Below are 16,511 nucleotides of genomic sequence, written 5' to 3' on the forward strand. Positions count from 1 at the left end.
GGTGAGGTATAAGATAGTTTTACCGTGGCCATTTAATATAATTAGCGGCTCCATTTGTATACAAGCCCTATCTAAATTAAAACCCGTGTAGCATGCCGGTAGTTGGTATCGTCAACCAGAATACTCATAAATTGCCATTAAATGATTATTCTATACAGCCCCTTAACATTGGCCTTAGCCAAGGTAGTACCAATGTAAGCGATAGCAATCAACGACAGTCTGCAAGAGCGACATACAACTAAATAATCTTAAGTGGGGTGTATGTACGAGTAATGTAGTATCCGATATAAATATATTGAGCCGTCAGAGAGAGAAGGAGAAATATATAAACGGAAGAATAGGCAAAGACAATAAGATCTATAATAAGGAGACTATAGCTCGCGGAGTATCAAGAAAAGAAGAGGTAGAAGTGAAATGAGGTTAGTTGAAATACATGCCAAGAGGAGTAAAAAATATAAAAGTATGTTAATTCAGAGTGTAAGAACGATGATTGACCTTTGTGGCGGGAATTGCATTTAAATGGTATAGAAAAGGGGTGGGTAGGGCGGGATTCCAGTTTAAAAAACAATGGTATCAAGGGGTAGTGTAGAGTAATGGAAGATCGGAAAATCGAGAAAAGAAGTAAGTATCGGTACATGGGATATATAGTCGGAATATATATAACTTGACAAATGAGATGGAGATAGATGTAGCGTAGGGGATATCACAGTTGGAAAAGATCGTGACTTTTAAAGAAATTTTAAGGGCCTTTGTCAGTCAAAGGCTTTTCCTGGGCGGAAGAAAGGGCTTCGTCTATATGCTCTAACGAGTCATTGGCCTTTGTACTGCCGGGTGAACCGTTTTTCACTTCTCGGAGCGACGATGAACGGGGAGGGCGTACAACCGCTTGCTCGTGTTCTGATGGCGACATCGGCGAAAAGGGAGGATACTCAGTAATCTCAGCAGCGGGCAGGAGTTGTCGACCATCAGAACAGCCTTCATGTTCGGCCTCAGCGCGAGGCTGGGTTATATCCATCGTGGCAGCAGCGGCGATTGCGGTAGCATAATCTACATCCAACGGAACGGCCGAGGTGGCTTCAGGGAAAGCCGGGGCCCGATCATCGGTTGGGCTAAAACAATCTACCTCTTCCGTGGTATCGTCAGCCAGCACTTCATCCTCTTCCTCTTCGATTATTTGGCTCTTCCTAGCACCAGTCATCAATATTTCGCCCGAAGCTACACTGCTGGCCCTACTTCGCATCAGGCTGGGAGTGCCCGGGCCACTGCCTGACAGCATGTGGGTTGAGGTGAGCGAAGGCCCCTTGAACGTAGCTCGCTTCCTGCGAGCAAATATAGGACCTGATGTAGGCGAAGGAATAAGAGAAGGTGCAGCTTCGTTGAAAGCACTGGTCAGGTTGTTATTAGGACCCCCCCTTACCAGCCGGATGTTGTTCGGGAAAACGGACATGGAGTTCGGCGTCGCGGGAAGGATCTTTATTGAAGAATGAGGAGAACGACCCATGCCTTTGGTGGTAGAACCCGTTGGAGTAGAAATTGTGTCAATGCTGTTGGAGGATATGGATGAAGTTTTGGAATGGGAGTGAGCATGGTGGACTGTGCGAATAGAGGAAACGGACGAGGACGTGGACTTCCGCCCTCTTAAACCAGCAGAGGATCGGCGATATGAATTTCGTGGAGTTAACGGAGACGGTGAAAGAGAGTTGCGATGATGGGAGTTTGAGGTATTTAAGGGCCGTTGAGTTATTGATGAAGGCCGCCTTGCACCAGGGTATGAAGCGTTACTAAGTGCCAGGCTGCTCGAGTTGGATGATCGTTTCGTCGTAGGGGTTTGCTGATTCGGGGCAAAGGTAGCGTTAGTTGGAGTGATTGCGGTCGCGTCTTTGGGCGAATCTTTCTTTTTGGGAGGGCTTGAGTGGTTAGAGAGGAACTTCATGGTCGAAGAACCGGCGAAGGATTTTGGATGTGGTGATTTGGTGCGTTTTGTTGACTCTATTATCCAGTGTTTGAGCTGTGCTAATTGACTGATAATGGGATATTGGCGGCGACGGGTGCCCTGGCGCCTTAATATCCCCTGTGGTCGTGTAAGGTCTGGCTGAGATGCGCTAAGATGATACGCGCTTCCTTTAGATATCCGTCTTTCCTTTGGAGGAGGCACAGGACGGTTGCGAGAAGTAGACCTAGGAGAGCGTGGAAAGTCCTTTTCGATTGGAGGCGGTGGTGGAAGTGGAGGAGTTAGAAGACCATCTGAAGATGCCGCAGTTTCTGGGAGTTTAGGTAGGTCTGGGATGTTCAGTTGCGCTTCAATGGAAAAGTTAGCATCAAGTCGAGAATGAGAGTTAGTAGAGTAATATATGCTTACGAGTTGTTAAGCTTCGTCTTTCTCGTCTACCCCTAGCTTTTGGCTCTTCAGGATGGCCTTCTTCGTCGACCTCGACAAGTGCAGCAGATATCCGTTCCAGCCGGCTACTCGCCGCACTCAGTCGGCGTAGATTTTTCGCCTCTGCCTCCTTTTCACGCCTTTTACGCTCTCTTCGTCTCTCCTTGCGCTCCTCCTTTTCAATCAGCAGAGTCCACCAGCCTGCCAGAGCATCACAGCGTTGAGCCAGTACATTTTGCATGACCTGGTCTGTATTCACTCCGGCGCTGCGCATGCGCTCTAGGGTTGCCTTCTCCAGCAGAGTTGAGAAAGGTGGAGGCCGTGTGAGCTTCAGATTTGCCTGTTGTTGCGGCGCATATTCTGCTAGGAACGGATGGGCTAGAATATCGCTGAGAGTCGGACGGAGAAGCGGACGTTTTGACAGTAGCTGGTTGATAAGCGATTTGGCATCGTCTGGGAATCGGTCGGTAAACTTGGGCTCTTCGGTAAGGATCCTAGACTTGGTGACCTGGTCGTCGTCCTCGTCATATGGCAGTTCTCCCGCGATGAGCGCATAGAGAATGATCCCAAGACTCCATACATCAACCTTTTCACCCGCGTACTTCTCGCCCTTGAGCATTTCCGGAGCACTGTAGCAGATGGTCCCGCAGAATGTCTGTAAATAGCTCGCTTTCCCTTCATATTCTCTTGTAAAGCCAAAATCGCATAACTTGACATTTTCGTGTTTATCCAATAGAATGTTCTCCAACTTTAGATCTCGGTGAACGCAGGACTTGCTGTGGACGTAGGCTACAGCTCCAACTAGCTGTGTAAATATCTTCTGGGTCTTCTCGATCGGCATGGGGCCATTCTGAAGGAGGTGGTTGTATAGCTCGTCCCCTACGTCATATTAGCATGTTCCTCCGCACAGGGCTATACAGGCGGGTGCGCACCAGGACAATACTCCAATACCAGCCATACCAGCTTCTCCGTCACGATAACTTCGTATAGCCGGGCTATATGTGGGTGGTGGAATTGACGGTGATGGTGTATCTCACGGGCGAGATTGGGGTCATCCCGGTCTGAGGATTTGAGTACGACCTGTCAAGAAATACCCCTTAGCTTCGTGTCGACATATCTCATATCGTAACCCGGTCTTTCATACCTTCGAGCCATTGGTAAGTTTATGTGTAGCTAGATAGACCTTGCCGAAGGAGCCCTTCCCGATCAGCTTTCCGAGAGCATAGTTTCCGACATTCCGTAGTTCCTTTGACGAGAACTCGCTAACGAGACAGAGACACAACCTGTCAGCTTGTTCCGGGCCAGTCGTGAAGGATGGGGGGAGGATTGGACACCGAACTTACTTCAGGAGCTCATGGTAGGAGTTTACAAGCTATGAAGACCCCCGAGTCAGCAAATCTGTTCTCCCAATTGACCGCAGCAAGTAAGCACCAGAGCAGCATCCTAGGACCAACCTTTTCCTTTTGAAGCTGCGACTCGGCTCTCGACCTTAGTGGCGGCATGTGTAAGTATGTACTGGCCGCGCGGAGGTGTCTAGACAGACGGCGATGCAGCGACTGGCAGGAAAGCAGTCTCGATGCCTGTTGATATTGTTCGCCGGCCGAGTCTCTCGTTGCAGCAGCAGTCCATTCGAAGGCGACGCGGAGGAGGAAGACGGACGGAAGGCTGTAAGTGTCGGCGTAGGCTGTCTATCGCGAGGCGGGCTGGTCATCGAAAGAAACGGTGCCCCTGTCCGGATCCCCTAACGCCATCCAAAAAGCAGTTCCAACGAGCGGAGCAAGGACGGACACGCCGTTGAGCGTCGAGCGAGTAGGGATCGATGACGGACTCGAAACAGACTAGGAGTTTGAGGATCGCGGTTGATGGGAAGATATCTAGTTAGTGTCAGGGAGTCGAGATGAAGCATTTGTTTCGTCGTCGATGGTTTTGGTGCGCCCCGAAACGTTAGTCCGGAAACATCGCATCTACATTATTTATTATTATTATTATCTACATGCCATCTATTGTTCGAACGGTACTGTGCATGCATATATGCAGCTTATAGCTATGGCGAACATGCAGACTCTGCTACAGATGTTCAGTTAGAGTACGTAGAAGCAGAACTGGCCATTATCTGTATCTAGTGTCTCCAAGGGAGAGAGTCCAGGTGGCTTCGTACACGTCGACTGGCACACAGCATAGGGTCGACGCCGTCGAGTCCTTCTTCGCCGAATAGTCCCAGAGACGCGAGGCCGAGATACGAATGGAGCAAGTCTACATCAGCCTGATTAGTCCACGACGGAAACACGCATCAGATACAATGAAAGACATACCAGGTGGCTCGCCAGCGGTCTTGCCAAACCCTCCGATCATATGCTGCGTCTTTTCAAGCAGGTATCGACGGTTAGCCTGCGCGTCGACAAGGCTGAGCTGGTCGAGCATCTACCTGACGTTAGAGACTTGTCTGACATGGAATATGCTGTAACCCGCCGCGCGCTGGAGAGAACAAGAACATTCTTACCGCGAGTGACCCTGTGACCCAGAAGCAATAGCAGGTATCGGCTATTTTATTCGGTCTGCCGTTGAATCCGGCGTAGAGCCCGTCTGGTTGTGAATCTATTTCTAGATTTGGCAGCAAAGTTATAGCATCTTCAAGAGATGTACAGTTATTGCTCTGGTCCTGTGCAGCAGTGGTAGGCTTCTCGTCATCTTCAGCCTCCTCGTCGTCTTCCTCTTCTTCTTCCTCTTGCTCGATAAAAGTAGTCTGTCGATAGACGAGCCATGATATCAAACGCTCATTCTCCGGCGAGCCACGTAGAGTAACCGAGGACGTGAGCTTCGTCCCCGGCTTCAGACATCCCAGGAATGACAGTGTCCCGAGTGCACAATACGTCAAGCCAGCTATACCGTGTAAGCAAGAAGATATATCAAGACAGAAGCATGAACGTACCATTCGACTCGTTGAAGGGGGACTCTGCAAACCCGCCTTCGTACGTCTTCAATGCAGCATGTCAGTAGATAGAATGTATATATCAAACGGTAGATGCTCACCTGGCACTGCTGGACATAATCTATCAACTTTTCAACATTGATATCTCCAACGCCGTCCAACTCTCTCTCACCGTCGCCTCCCAGGATATACCGAATACCTGCTGCACAGCAACAGAACCTCAGATCTCGGCCGCCATCGATACTCCCCCCAGGTCCCAGAGTCTGTCCAAACGAGCCGTCCTCACGCTGCATGCCGCGTAGCCAGAGCAGACACTCCCTCCTCCGAACCCGCGCCAGGTCATCCTCCAGGATAAGCAACGCGACGAGCGCAAAGAACGTAGCCGGGACATTGGCCGGGTCCCAGCATTCGTTCTCTGGCGTCCGCTTCTCGTCACCGAAATCTGCGCCTGTGAAGCCACGGAAGCCGCCTGAGGACGAGACCTGGCAGTGATATAGCCAGTTTATGTATCCCTCGCGCTCTGCGGCCGACACAGCCGGTTTCACGTCCTCTGCGCCGGTATTCAGAGCACCCAGGAGATCGAGACCGGCGAGCGTAAAGTACGCCAGGGTCATGCGATTGGAATCATTGGAGGTATATGGGTGCGGGAGGAAGGTCTTGAGGCAGCGCAGGAAGTATTTGACCTGGCGGTCTCTTCGGAGCGACATGTTAGGATATATCTTATGTTCAGAGCCGTCGTTTCAGCTCATGCTGGGTATAAATATCGATCGATATCAGCTATCCATGTACTTATAACCAGCTGGATATGCTGTCCTTGGTGGGCTGGCTGGATAAGAGGCAACCCTGCACCTTTTCCCTAGCCTAAATAAATAGTGACATCTCTCTCCCCCAGCGTCTGCTGCCTGATCCTCACCACGACAAACCGCCCCCCAGAACCCCCGACACCCAGCTCGATCAAATGTGATGTAACGCTCACTTGATACCGAGACCAACGAGCGAGATCGCACTGCTCTTCCTGCGCGTCCTGCACTCTTCTCCGGGCTGGATTGTGCGGGGGGGAAACCTCGAGCTGAGCAGACAACAACCAGACAGAACACTCCGAACGCCAGCAGCAAACCAACTACAGCTGCGCAATGGGCCGGATATCGTCAAAGAACTACATCAGGCTTCATGCCTTGTTCCAGGTTGCGCTGGCGATTTACCTGACGACCTCGCGCGAGACGGTCAGCGGCGCGGAGCTGGTGTATAAAGTCCGGAATGACATGAGGATTGTAAGCTTGAGCTGCCAGTCCATAGCAGAGCACATATGCCATCGATCTTATTGATATAACCATGGTTATACTGACTATCATTGCAGGATAACATACAGCCGTTCAGTCTCCCGCGCTCCCCGTTCGCATACTGCGGCATCTTGCTTCTGTCATTCGCCCTGTTCGACCTGACGCTGGCCATCAAGCTGCCCATGCTGAACCATATCCTGGCCGTAGCGGAGTTCATCCATCGCCAACAGCTACAGCAGCAGCAGGAACGTCAGCAGCGAGAGTCTCTCTTTCGGTCTCAGACGTCATCGCCCGCTCCGTCGACTTCGAGGTCGAGGTCGTCGTATGCCCGGCCAGCGTCAACCCGTACACCATCTTCCTCATCCACAGCCTCATCGGCATCGGACACGTCCACGTCCTCCGAGCTCAACGATGCAGCCCTAAAGATAACCGCCGAATTCTCCTCCCTCTATCGCCAGCTGTGCATTCTCCTCATCACCCTGCGGTCATGGATCTTCATGGTTGTATCGTTGCGGATATATCTATCCCCTGAAACGGAATGGGGTGCTACATCAATGGCTGCATCGGCCACCTCGACAGTAATGGGTGTGCCAGGAACGAGCACGGTTGGCGCAGGCAGCGTTGCGACCCCCTTTCGTAACGCCGCGGGCAAGACGATACTATGGTTTGACGAGGCCATGCTCAGCGGATCCGGACTTAGCACTGCAGCTGCTGCGTCCGGCTCCGGTTCTGGAGTTAACGTGGACGATCTGAAGAGGAAAATCGTGTTGGGCTACGGGGTGCTGGAACTGATGTTTTCATGCTGGGTGAGTGCTCCATCTACATCTACGACCACTAAGTTGAGCTAGACTAATACATGACAGATTTTGTTTGCGCTTCGTGAGGAGAAGAAACGAGCCGAGCGCCATCTTCGTTCTTTCGGCGTGGGCTTGGGCGCTGATATGGTTGCTGCTTTGCGATGACATACTACTAGACTGTGATACGATACACACTACATGCATTTTAATAAAGCGATACATCTTTCTGCTTCTTCTTCTTCTTCTTCTTTTTCTGCTTCTTCCGTCTCCTGTCTGCGTTTTATAGCGATAGCTTGAGTTACACTTGATCTTATATTTCAGCATGCTTTACCTGATAGTGAAAACGCACTTTATATACATACGCTGATAGACTTAGGCGCACCCCGGACCATGGAGAATTTCCACCAGCCCTCTAGCCAGTATCCTATCGAGAGATCAACGCCCTGGAGAAACAGCACATTCTCGCTGCGCAAGGATGAGGCTACATGGACTTATGCAAGGTGACAACTGCTCAGCCTCGTGTGCTGGCAGCGACTCCTATCCTATCCTCTGCGCCATTCTCACTTATTACTATCTTATTTCCCACTGACAGGTAACCATCCTTATATTCTCTCCAATATTCCTCTAACTTGCTGTTTTGATATACGGAGTGCTGAATAGTCAACAACTGGTACTAATGTCTCTGCTCAGTTCTCTCAAAAACTCGCTCCTCTCCATAACAAACGAAAATAATGGCGCCCTAGCGAACTTCAAGTTCGACTTCTCTCTCGTCAAGGTGGAAGCGCCCACCGAATATCTGCCACTGGGCTCGGCTCTATCGACAAAACGACGAGTTGAAGCCGAAGATGGCCCTCAGCACCGAACGGCTCAACGACTGGCGGCGTTGTTTGAGCAGCTCATCCCCTCGGCGCCAAAGCTCATTGAGGCGTACGGTAAACGGATATCCGAAATCATCAAGATACCCGGTGTCAATCCTGTCGGTTCAACGTCCCATGGGCCGTTTAAAGAGTACATAGGGGTTGACGGAACGGCGATATGGGCTGCAGCGACTTCAGGACGCTCGGCTTTGGCCATATTGCTTCTCGCCTGTATACTCGCCCGAGCATGGGACGACAAGGAGGCAATATCAATATGGGTCGAATTGATTGCCGAAAGAAAACGAGAGATCCAGACGTCTCTTGAGGTCAACAACATGGTCTCTGCATCGAGTCTTATGAGTTCTCTCCAAGATATCTCGAGACAGGACCTTGCACTCTGGGATGCAAGTTCGCGTGCCTGGCTTCGCAGTGCTGATCAGGCGAAGCAGCGGGAGCACGATCAGTTGCAACTCATACTGAAGAATATCAATCTTCCTTTCCCGGGAGGGGCTTCTACGTACCAAAAAATCATATCAACTTGGAAAGGAGCAATGTTGGGCGTAGAGGACCTCCTGTGTGGTCGGCCTCAGTCGATATCAGACGCTGGTGTGCTTCTCGCACTCTCTTCCTGGCACCTATACCCAGATCTCATTGTTCTGAGAAACAAGACGGTGAATGTCAAGTTCAAAGATCCATTGTTTCCCAGCACAGGTATTTGCACGATCGGTCTCCAAATAGATGCTCCGGAAGAAAGCGGTGGTGTACGATGGTCGTTGGCCTTGTCCCATCTACAGTACTACGGAGCCCCTGTGACCGTCACAAGTTCGCCAGATCATACACGAGGCAGCATCTCGCAGCTATGTCTCGTTGCACTTGGAGGCCTTTTTGGTCATTGGGATGTCAACTCAAGAGACTTGGAAGCTGCAGCAAAGTTTTTCTGTGCTATTGGGGATATCCTAGAATTGCCAGCCTCAGGGTATACGGTTCACTATCATCCCACATGGATTAAGCCTTTAATCGCGGCCGCGAGGAAACTGTGCTTATCGGCAGGAGAGGAGAAAGAGGATAACCTCAGGCTTTTGCTATTTGGCCGAAAACTGGCAACCACATTCCTTAGACGAGCCGAAGAAACAGTCTCGCCTTACTTTGGCCTCTGTAACATTCACATTCTTTCTGCGCTCTCCGAGCACGAAAATAGTGAGTGGGGTGTTACATATTTAAGAGAGATTGCGAAATCGATGGGATACAAAAGCGGCGATTATATCATAATGTGCGCTCATTTCAGTCCTCCCAATGATCCAGGTCCTGATTATGTGGAGTATATGACTGCCGTCCCCCATAAAAGAAGACTTCTAGGCAAAAGGAACTCAGAAGGACAGGAAATTTGTACAGCGGTACATGCAAGGTGGTACGCTACATCCTTTGATACTACAGACAAAAAGGTGGACGAGGTCATGGAGCTTATGAACAGTCGTATGCACCAAGTCAGGGCGAGACATGAGGACTGCTTTCTTCTCCAAGCCGCGCAGGCCCCCCGGTATTCGCCTGAGCTACTGGAATGGGATCATCCGCCGCAGTTATTCCGCTCCTATGATCATGTTCAATCCTTACCCGACCATCACTTGGCCTGTTCTCTATTAAACGACTCTACTGCATGCCAATGCTTTGAACCAAGCTTCGGCTTCGACTATTCAGAGTCAGGTTTCAAGTTTACTTCGAATTTTATCCGCTTATATGGGGACTGGCGCTTTGGTCTGTTCGTTAAGCGCCCAGTTCATGAAGTGAAAGATAGAATAGCTGCGATCGAGATATGCTGCTCTATAAGCCCCGGCGATGCAGTACAACGTCTTGCGCAGCGTCCAGTGCTCGCACAAAGGCTCGGATCCTATCTACATTCCATACAAACACTAGCCAGCAGATTCAACCCTCACGTTGGTATTTACCTCTTATTTGAAAATATAAAGATCACTGGAAGCTTCTTTGCCTCCTTGGACGCTTTATATTTTGCATTCCACGTTTACAATCACTTGGAGGGTTCGACTATACCTTTGCGAATCGTGTCTAAGACGCTTTGTGATGCTAAATGGGCATCGAAAAGAGTACATTTTTCAGCCAGGAAACAGGCATTTGCTTGCATAGCTCACCTGGACTCAGGGACGATCGACCTCGACCCTAGTGACCTGAACAAAACACTCGCGGTGTGCACTCAAAACTCGATATTTGTCGCCAGCTCAGTCCTTTCTGACCCTCTAGATGCCCATAAGCGGCCCAAAGTTAGACGTCTGGTCGGAAACATTGGGAAAAATGGCATCTGCCTGTTAGTGGCACCTAAAGATCCCCAAATACGCCCGCTACAATACGACTATCGTCTTATGCACCACGCACCATACGACTATAAGAGGGAAAACAGTTTCAGTGACACTTCTCTACACCTCTCGTTTACGGACTGGCGTGTTCCCCTACATCGGGGAAACCAGACGATTGACCAAGACGTCTATTTCGTCGAGTCTGTGATATCTGTCCGAGACCGTGGACATTGGGTGGCCGACCTCGATGTTCTCATGATCGAAGACCGTACATATACCGGCCCGGATATTGGTCGACCTTGTCCTGGACATGAAGACGACATGCTTGAGTTGGACTATACGTCTATAGACAATTGGGAAGAGCTACTTGACCCTCCCTCCCCCGTGGGAATATTCCGAGCCCATGGGAATTGGGTAGCTCGCCTCGCAGCGGTCAGCATATTGACTCAGAAGGGTAGTCTAGGTCTGCGAATATGTGTTTCCAAAGAGTCTTGCATAAGGTGCATCGCTTCGCAGCTCGAAGCTGAAGCAGACGAGATTAAGTTGGAGCCTTTCTCCGCTATCCTTATAGACTAGATCCGAAGATATGCTGGCAGGCATCTCAATGTAATTAGGACATAGAGTAGGCCATTACTATATATATGTAGTGACCACATATCAACTAAACCAGATGACGCACTACTCCAGGATCTCATCGTCATGAGGCTATGCGGGGGATCGCACTAACATCGCATCTCCATCGAACTGCATTAGCATATTACGTGCCTCTGTTATATCCGGGGTCAGGATGCGGGGCGATATTACCAGGTTCTCAGCCTGCTATAGAGCGACGATGACGAAAACGACAAGGACACACACGAGACCGAGCAGGTAATTATTTTATGCTTTCTCGTAATAGTAAGCCTGTTATAGGCAGGTAGAAGCAAACAAATAGCAAGCATTAAGCAATTACATAATATATTTGCGTTAAGGAAGACAAAGGAGAGTTTGACAAAGGAGAAAACAAAAGAGATACACGATAGAACCTGTAATTTTCTCCATTCAGTCTTGATAGCTGCTAAACCCGAACTGAACTGTGCCCAATTGAGTTGGAGAATTGATTAGAGTAGAGTCGGTCTACGCAAACCGAACTGAACTGCGCTTAATGTAGAGCTTAAAGTTGGTCTACGCAAAGGCGACGACGAGAGCGGCAATGGCAGCCAGGAGACCACCGTTGGCGTTGACGGAGACGGCGGCGTTTCCGGTCTGGGTGGGAGGCGTGGTCGAGCCGGTAGGAGAGCCAGAGCCAGAGTGAGTGGCAGAGTGAGTGGCAGAGCCAGAGTGAGTAGCAGAGCCGGACGGGCTGCCGGTGCCAGTAGGGGTGGAAGAGCCGGTGATGGCGGTGCCGGTGACGGAACCGGACTGGGACGAGCCGGAGGTTGGAGTCGCTGAGCTGGACGAGCCAGAGGACGAACCGCCGGTAGGGCAGACGGCAGAGTCAGGGACGTTGACTCCAACGGCGCCACAGATGCCCTGGGCGAACTTGATGGTTTCTGTCGAGTGTTAGCTGTGTAATTGTATAAGCTGTAGGTAGAAGGGCTATAGGCGTACGCTTCTGCTCGTCGGAGTTGCAGGTGCTGGCGATGCAGCAGGTGATGGCAGAGAGGAACTGCTGGGATGTGCAGATGCACTTGACCTCGAGGCCGCACTCCTTGGGGAATCCCTGGGCGGCGCAGGCTTGCTGGAGGACGTTAGCAGCGGTCGACTTGGAAGCATCTTGACTTGGAAGTTGGACTTACAGCGCACTTGGGCAGGCCGCTGGTGTCCTGGGCCGCAGCGACGGCGACGAGAGCAGCGAGAGCGATGGTGAACTTCATTCTGACGATTGAGATAGCGATTGAGATAGTAATTGAGGTAGTGATTGAAATGGAGATGTTGTAGAGATGGAGATTGAGATGGATGGGAGGAGGAGAAGATATAAGTTTCGACTTCTGCTAGTCCAACCTTCGACTTCCCCTGTCCATGTCACTATATTAGGCACAAGTCTTCTATCTAGTCTATCTAGTATAGTCTACGTAGTCTAGTTATAAGTATAGTCTACGTAGTCTACGTAGTCTACAGCTGTTAGCCAGTCTTAGGTATGCTCAAGGTTGAACTCGCCAGCTCAAGCCCAACAAGCAAGCGAGCAAGCCATCAGGCCGGCCAAGCGAGCAGAAGCCATCAAGCCAGGAGTGACGGACGGCAAGTTGGTATTGAAATGCTCATTATTCCGTCACGGCCAGCATCTTGTCCTCCGTAGCAGAAGAACAAACATGGGCGGATGGATGTAACAGCGAAGATCTCGAGTCCAGGGCCATCCCTGTGTCTTCTTTGGTCTGGTGGCGTTGAGTAGTGCTAGACCAGGAGATAGTTAGACCGGGAGATATCTCGAGACATATCAAGACATCATCGACCTCACCGGCGACATCTATGCTGCTGCTGCTCATCGGCGAAGACGTACTGCATCATGGCGCTGGGCATACTGGAAGACAGCAAACTCGGCCATGTCCCTGGTCAGTGAACCCACAGTCAAGGGATGAATTGATAAATTAATAAACGGTATAGGGACGACCTACGTGCTCGACGACGATGGCAGCTCTATCGAGACGCCTGTTCCTGAAGAATCGCATCTCAAGTACGACAAGACCGGGCCTGTTCCTGTCATCCTCGTCCCCCAGCCCAGCGACGACCCGAACGACCCTCTGGTACGCATCTACAGAAGAGAATAAGAAGAGAAGAAGAAGAGACTGACTGGACAGAACTGGCCGCTATGGAAACGCGATATGATCCTGCTCATCCTCTCGTTTACGTCCGTCATCTGCGCCACGACGTCACCCATCCTGGCCGCAAACACCATCACCATCGCGCGCACATTCACCATCGACTTCACCCAGGCCGCCCTGCTGACGGGATACCATCTCTGCGGCGTCGGTGTGGCCGGCATCGTCATCGTGCCCACTGCCAGAGTATGGGGGAAACGACATCTCTTCCTGCTCGGCAACCTCATCATCGTCGTTAGCTGTGTCTGGGCCGGTGCCAGCGGTACAAACCACGCCAGCTTGATATGGGCCAGAGTCTTCCAGGGCGTTGGCCTTGCTCCTTTTGAGGCCCTGGTTAACGCCGTCGTTGGCGACCTCTTCTTCGTTCACGTACGTCTGTCACTTTTTATTTCTCTAATGTGTTCTAATATGGTGTAGGAGCGCGGGAAACGCATGGCCCTGTCCAACGTTGCGCTGTTCGGAGGCGCATTCCTCACGCCCGTCATAGCAGGAAAGATGACACACACGCTTGGCTGGGAGTGGACGTTCTACTTCATCGCCATCTTCGCCGGTCTCTGTCTGCCGCTCGTCTTCTTCTTCGTGCCCGAAACGGCCTACAGGCGCGCCGAACATCTCAACACCGACTTTTCAGGAGACGCCGATCGACGGGCGGCGAGAGTGGAAGCGCACACTGAGATCGAGAAGGAGGTACAGTCCGGCGCAAATGCTGGACCGAGTTCGAGTGCTGCAGAGGCCAACGGTGGTGCGAACGCTGCGCCCGCTGAAGTGCCGAGAAAGGCAACATTCGTCGAATCCCTCGCCCTCTTCAACGGCCGCAAGACGGACGAGAACTTCTTCAAGCTGCTGCTCAGGCCCTTCCCGCTCTTCTTCCACCCTGGTATCGCATGGGTAAGTCACTTCATACCATTACTTCTATACTTACTAACATCCGCAGGCATGCCTGATTCAAGGCGTCATCATCGGCTGGACAGTCTTCATCGGTGTCCTCCTCGCAGCCCTCTTCCTCGGCCCGCCCCTCTGGTTCTCAGAAGTAGAGACGGGATACCTCTACACAGGCGCCTTCATCGGCTCTGTGGTAGGCCTGTTCATGTCCGGCCTGTTCTCGGATTGGTCTGCCAACATGCTCATTCGCGCCAACAGAGGCAAATATGAGCCTGAGTTCCGTATCTGGCTTGTTCTGCCGCAGTTGATATTCAGTGGTATCGGGCTGTTCGGGTTCGGGTTTGCGGCCGGCGACGTCCCGAGATACGGATGGATTATCCCGGATGTCTTCTTCATGTTTGTTCTTATCGGTATGGTCATGGGCGCTGTGGCGAGTGCCCTGTACATCGTCGATGCTCACCGTAAGCTTCTACTCTTTACAACGTTGGTCCGTCTCGATATCGTGGCTAACGGTGAATAGGTGAAATCGCCATCGAGGCATTCACGTGTCTGCTCGTGTTCAAGAACATGTTCAGTTTTCTGCTTACTTACTTCGCCTATAACTGGGTGGTGCTAGGTGGCCCGAAGAAGGTATTCCTTATCATCGGCGGCGTCGAGGTCGCCGTCTGCCTTCTCAGTATACCCATGTGTAAGTCAACTTCTACAGCAACAACCCCTTCATTCCCCCTCTAACAGCGCCCCTGATAGATATTTTCGGCAAACGCAACCGCTCCTTCTTCCATCGTCATGATATTCTCAAGATGCTGAATCTGCGGTAACTTAACACCACCACGAACATACCACGAACAAGCTTCGGTCTACTTCTAGTTGAATCATCGTTTGTCCATTTCGGGAACGGAGGGAAAGCGTCCATTTCTTCATTAGATTTTACATCTCATACCTCCAACTTGCACAGCTGCAAAGCCATAAAGAGGAGGAAAGCTGCTAGGCATCAATGTTGTTTGCTCACTTGATATGCATTGTTATTTATAATTATGATTTAATAGTTTTTAATAATCAGGCCGTCTGGTCTGGAGGAGGGAGTGAACATAATCCGAATATACCCGTCTATCTATTTATCATCTTCGTCTACTTTCTTCTCATCCGTTACCGTCAGCCCGTCGTCAACACTAGTCAAAGTAACCATCCAAACCGTTGGAATAGCCACCACCAACGCCCCGATACACAGACCCCAGTCCATCGCCAACTGCGTTATCGGCGCCGCATTAAGCGCATTAATTCTCCAAGCCATCGCTCCCCCCGCAGCCTGGAACGTCTTGTACGCACCTACCAACACGGCAGCCACAGCCGCAGAGTTCGACATCGTACCAATCAACCAGTAACAGTACCCCTGCCACAACGCATCATACGACCCGTAGAAGAAAAACAACCATATCGGCCCCGTAGCAATACCTGCGTCACGAGCATAGTCGATATCCTGCTTCAGGCCGCGCGCAAGTCTCTCATCTTCCCAGCGTTGGAACGCAAGTCCGCCCCCCCAAATCGCCATTCCGGTTATCATAAGCGTCGCCCAGCCAAGCCACGCGCGCTGTCGACGGTTAAAATAGGCGAAATCAAGAAGAAAGCCCATGAATAGGCCGCCAAACATCTGTGCCATCCAATATATGGCCGAGTTAAGCGATCGAGTTCGGATATTGAATGTCGTTCCGTTGACGTTATTCTGTTGGTAGGAGTAGTACACGTTCGCACAGAAGAAGAGCGGTAGGATGCAGAGAACCCGCACCTGCAGGAGGGCATGAAGTATATTCATTAACCTTTTACCTATAGATTGATGGATGACGCTGGATTCCGCCTCGTGTAGCTGTAATAGCTTGATGCGGGACGGAGGACAGATGAAGACACCAATCACCCACCCAAACATCATAATTACCATCGTCGCAATGTACGTACTATTCGACACCGAGCCTTCTTCGGAATGGTAGTTTAAGCCAAAGCTGGCTAGAGACCCGATCATACCGCCGAGATTGAATATTATCCAGAATACAGCGATGGATCGACCCTTTTGTGACTCGGGGACGTAAGTGGTCATTATAGCCCCCTGAGTTACCCATAGGAATGAGGCGCCGACTCCAAGAATGGCTCCCGCTGCTATCACGAAGGGACCATTATGTCGTACTATCGTCATCTTAGCATGGGCATCTCTTGTTCAGTGCTAGGGAAGCTCTCACTGTTAAAGTTCAGCAAACTTGCGCTGTACAGCGCATACGTCCATCCGCCTACTAGCC

At 51.0% G+C, this 16,511-nt stretch overlaps 6 protein-coding genes across 6 annotated transcripts; 3 read left to right on the forward strand and 3 right to left on the reverse strand.

The window, feature by feature from the left end:
• Positions 1-739: 739 nt before the first annotated feature.
• GIQ15_04444 (uncharacterized protein) lies at positions 740-6,013 on the reverse strand (the record flags this gene model as incomplete). Its single annotated transcript, XM_033551861.1, has 11 exons — positions 740-2,298; positions 2,360-3,256; positions 3,310-3,457; positions 3,522-3,639; positions 3,721-3,749; positions 3,832-4,042; positions 4,552-4,630; positions 4,690-4,798; positions 4,878-5,257; positions 5,307-5,352; positions 5,408-6,013. 11 exons carry the CDS (start codon positions 6,011-6,013, stop codon positions 740-742), a joined length of 4,182 nt encoding a protein of 1,393 aa, XP_033405591.1.
• A 426-nt stretch (positions 6,014-6,439) lies between these two features.
• On the forward strand, positions 6,440-7,548 carry GIQ15_04445 (uncharacterized protein; the record flags this gene model as incomplete). Its single annotated transcript, XM_033551862.1, has 3 exons — positions 6,440-6,577; positions 6,664-7,392; positions 7,450-7,548. The coding sequence occupies 3 exons, from the start codon at positions 6,440-6,442 to the stop codon at positions 7,546-7,548; spliced, it is 966 nt and encodes a 321-aa protein (XP_033405592.1).
• Positions 7,549-8,059: 511 nt separating this feature from the next.
• GIQ15_04446 (uncharacterized protein) lies at positions 8,060-11,122 on the forward strand (the record flags this gene model as incomplete). Its single annotated transcript, XM_033551863.1, has 1 exon — positions 8,060-11,122. One exon carries the CDS (start codon positions 8,060-8,062, stop codon positions 11,120-11,122), a length of 3,063 nt encoding a protein of 1,020 aa, XP_033405593.1.
• Positions 11,123-11,710: 588 nt separating this feature from the next.
• On the reverse strand, positions 11,711-12,402 carry GIQ15_04447 (uncharacterized protein; the record flags this gene model as incomplete). The annotated part of the gene is made up of 3 exons (XM_033551864.1): positions 11,711-12,078; positions 12,137-12,266; positions 12,325-12,402. 3 exons carry the CDS (start codon positions 12,400-12,402, stop codon positions 11,711-11,713), a joined length of 576 nt encoding a protein of 191 aa, XP_033405594.1.
• Positions 12,403-13,031: 629 nt separating this feature from the next.
• Positions 13,032-15,044, forward strand: GIQ15_04448 (uncharacterized protein; the record flags this gene model as incomplete). Its single annotated transcript, XM_033551865.1, has 7 exons — positions 13,032-13,077; positions 13,130-13,269; positions 13,324-13,713; positions 13,762-14,232; positions 14,279-14,687; positions 14,747-14,914; positions 14,974-15,044. The coding sequence occupies 7 exons, from the start codon at positions 13,032-13,034 to the stop codon at positions 15,042-15,044; spliced, it is 1,695 nt and encodes a 564-aa protein (XP_033405595.1).
• A 293-nt stretch (positions 15,045-15,337) lies between these two features.
• On the reverse strand, positions 15,338-16,315 carry GIQ15_04449 (DUF895 domain membrane protein; the record flags this gene model as incomplete). The annotated part of the gene is made up of 1 exon (XM_033551866.1): positions 15,338-16,315. The coding sequence occupies one exon, from the start codon at positions 16,313-16,315 to the stop codon at positions 15,338-15,340; it is 978 nt and encodes a 325-aa protein (XP_033405596.1).
• Between the last annotated feature and the right edge of the window lie 196 nt (positions 16,316-16,511).

Source organism: Arthroderma uncinatum (assembly GCF_011692745.1).
Source record: "Arthroderma uncinatum strain CBS 119779 chromosome Unknown scaffold3, whole genome shotgun sequence".
Classification (NCBI taxonomy): domain Eukaryota; kingdom Fungi; phylum Ascomycota; class Eurotiomycetes; order Onygenales; family Arthrodermataceae; genus Arthroderma; species Arthroderma uncinatum.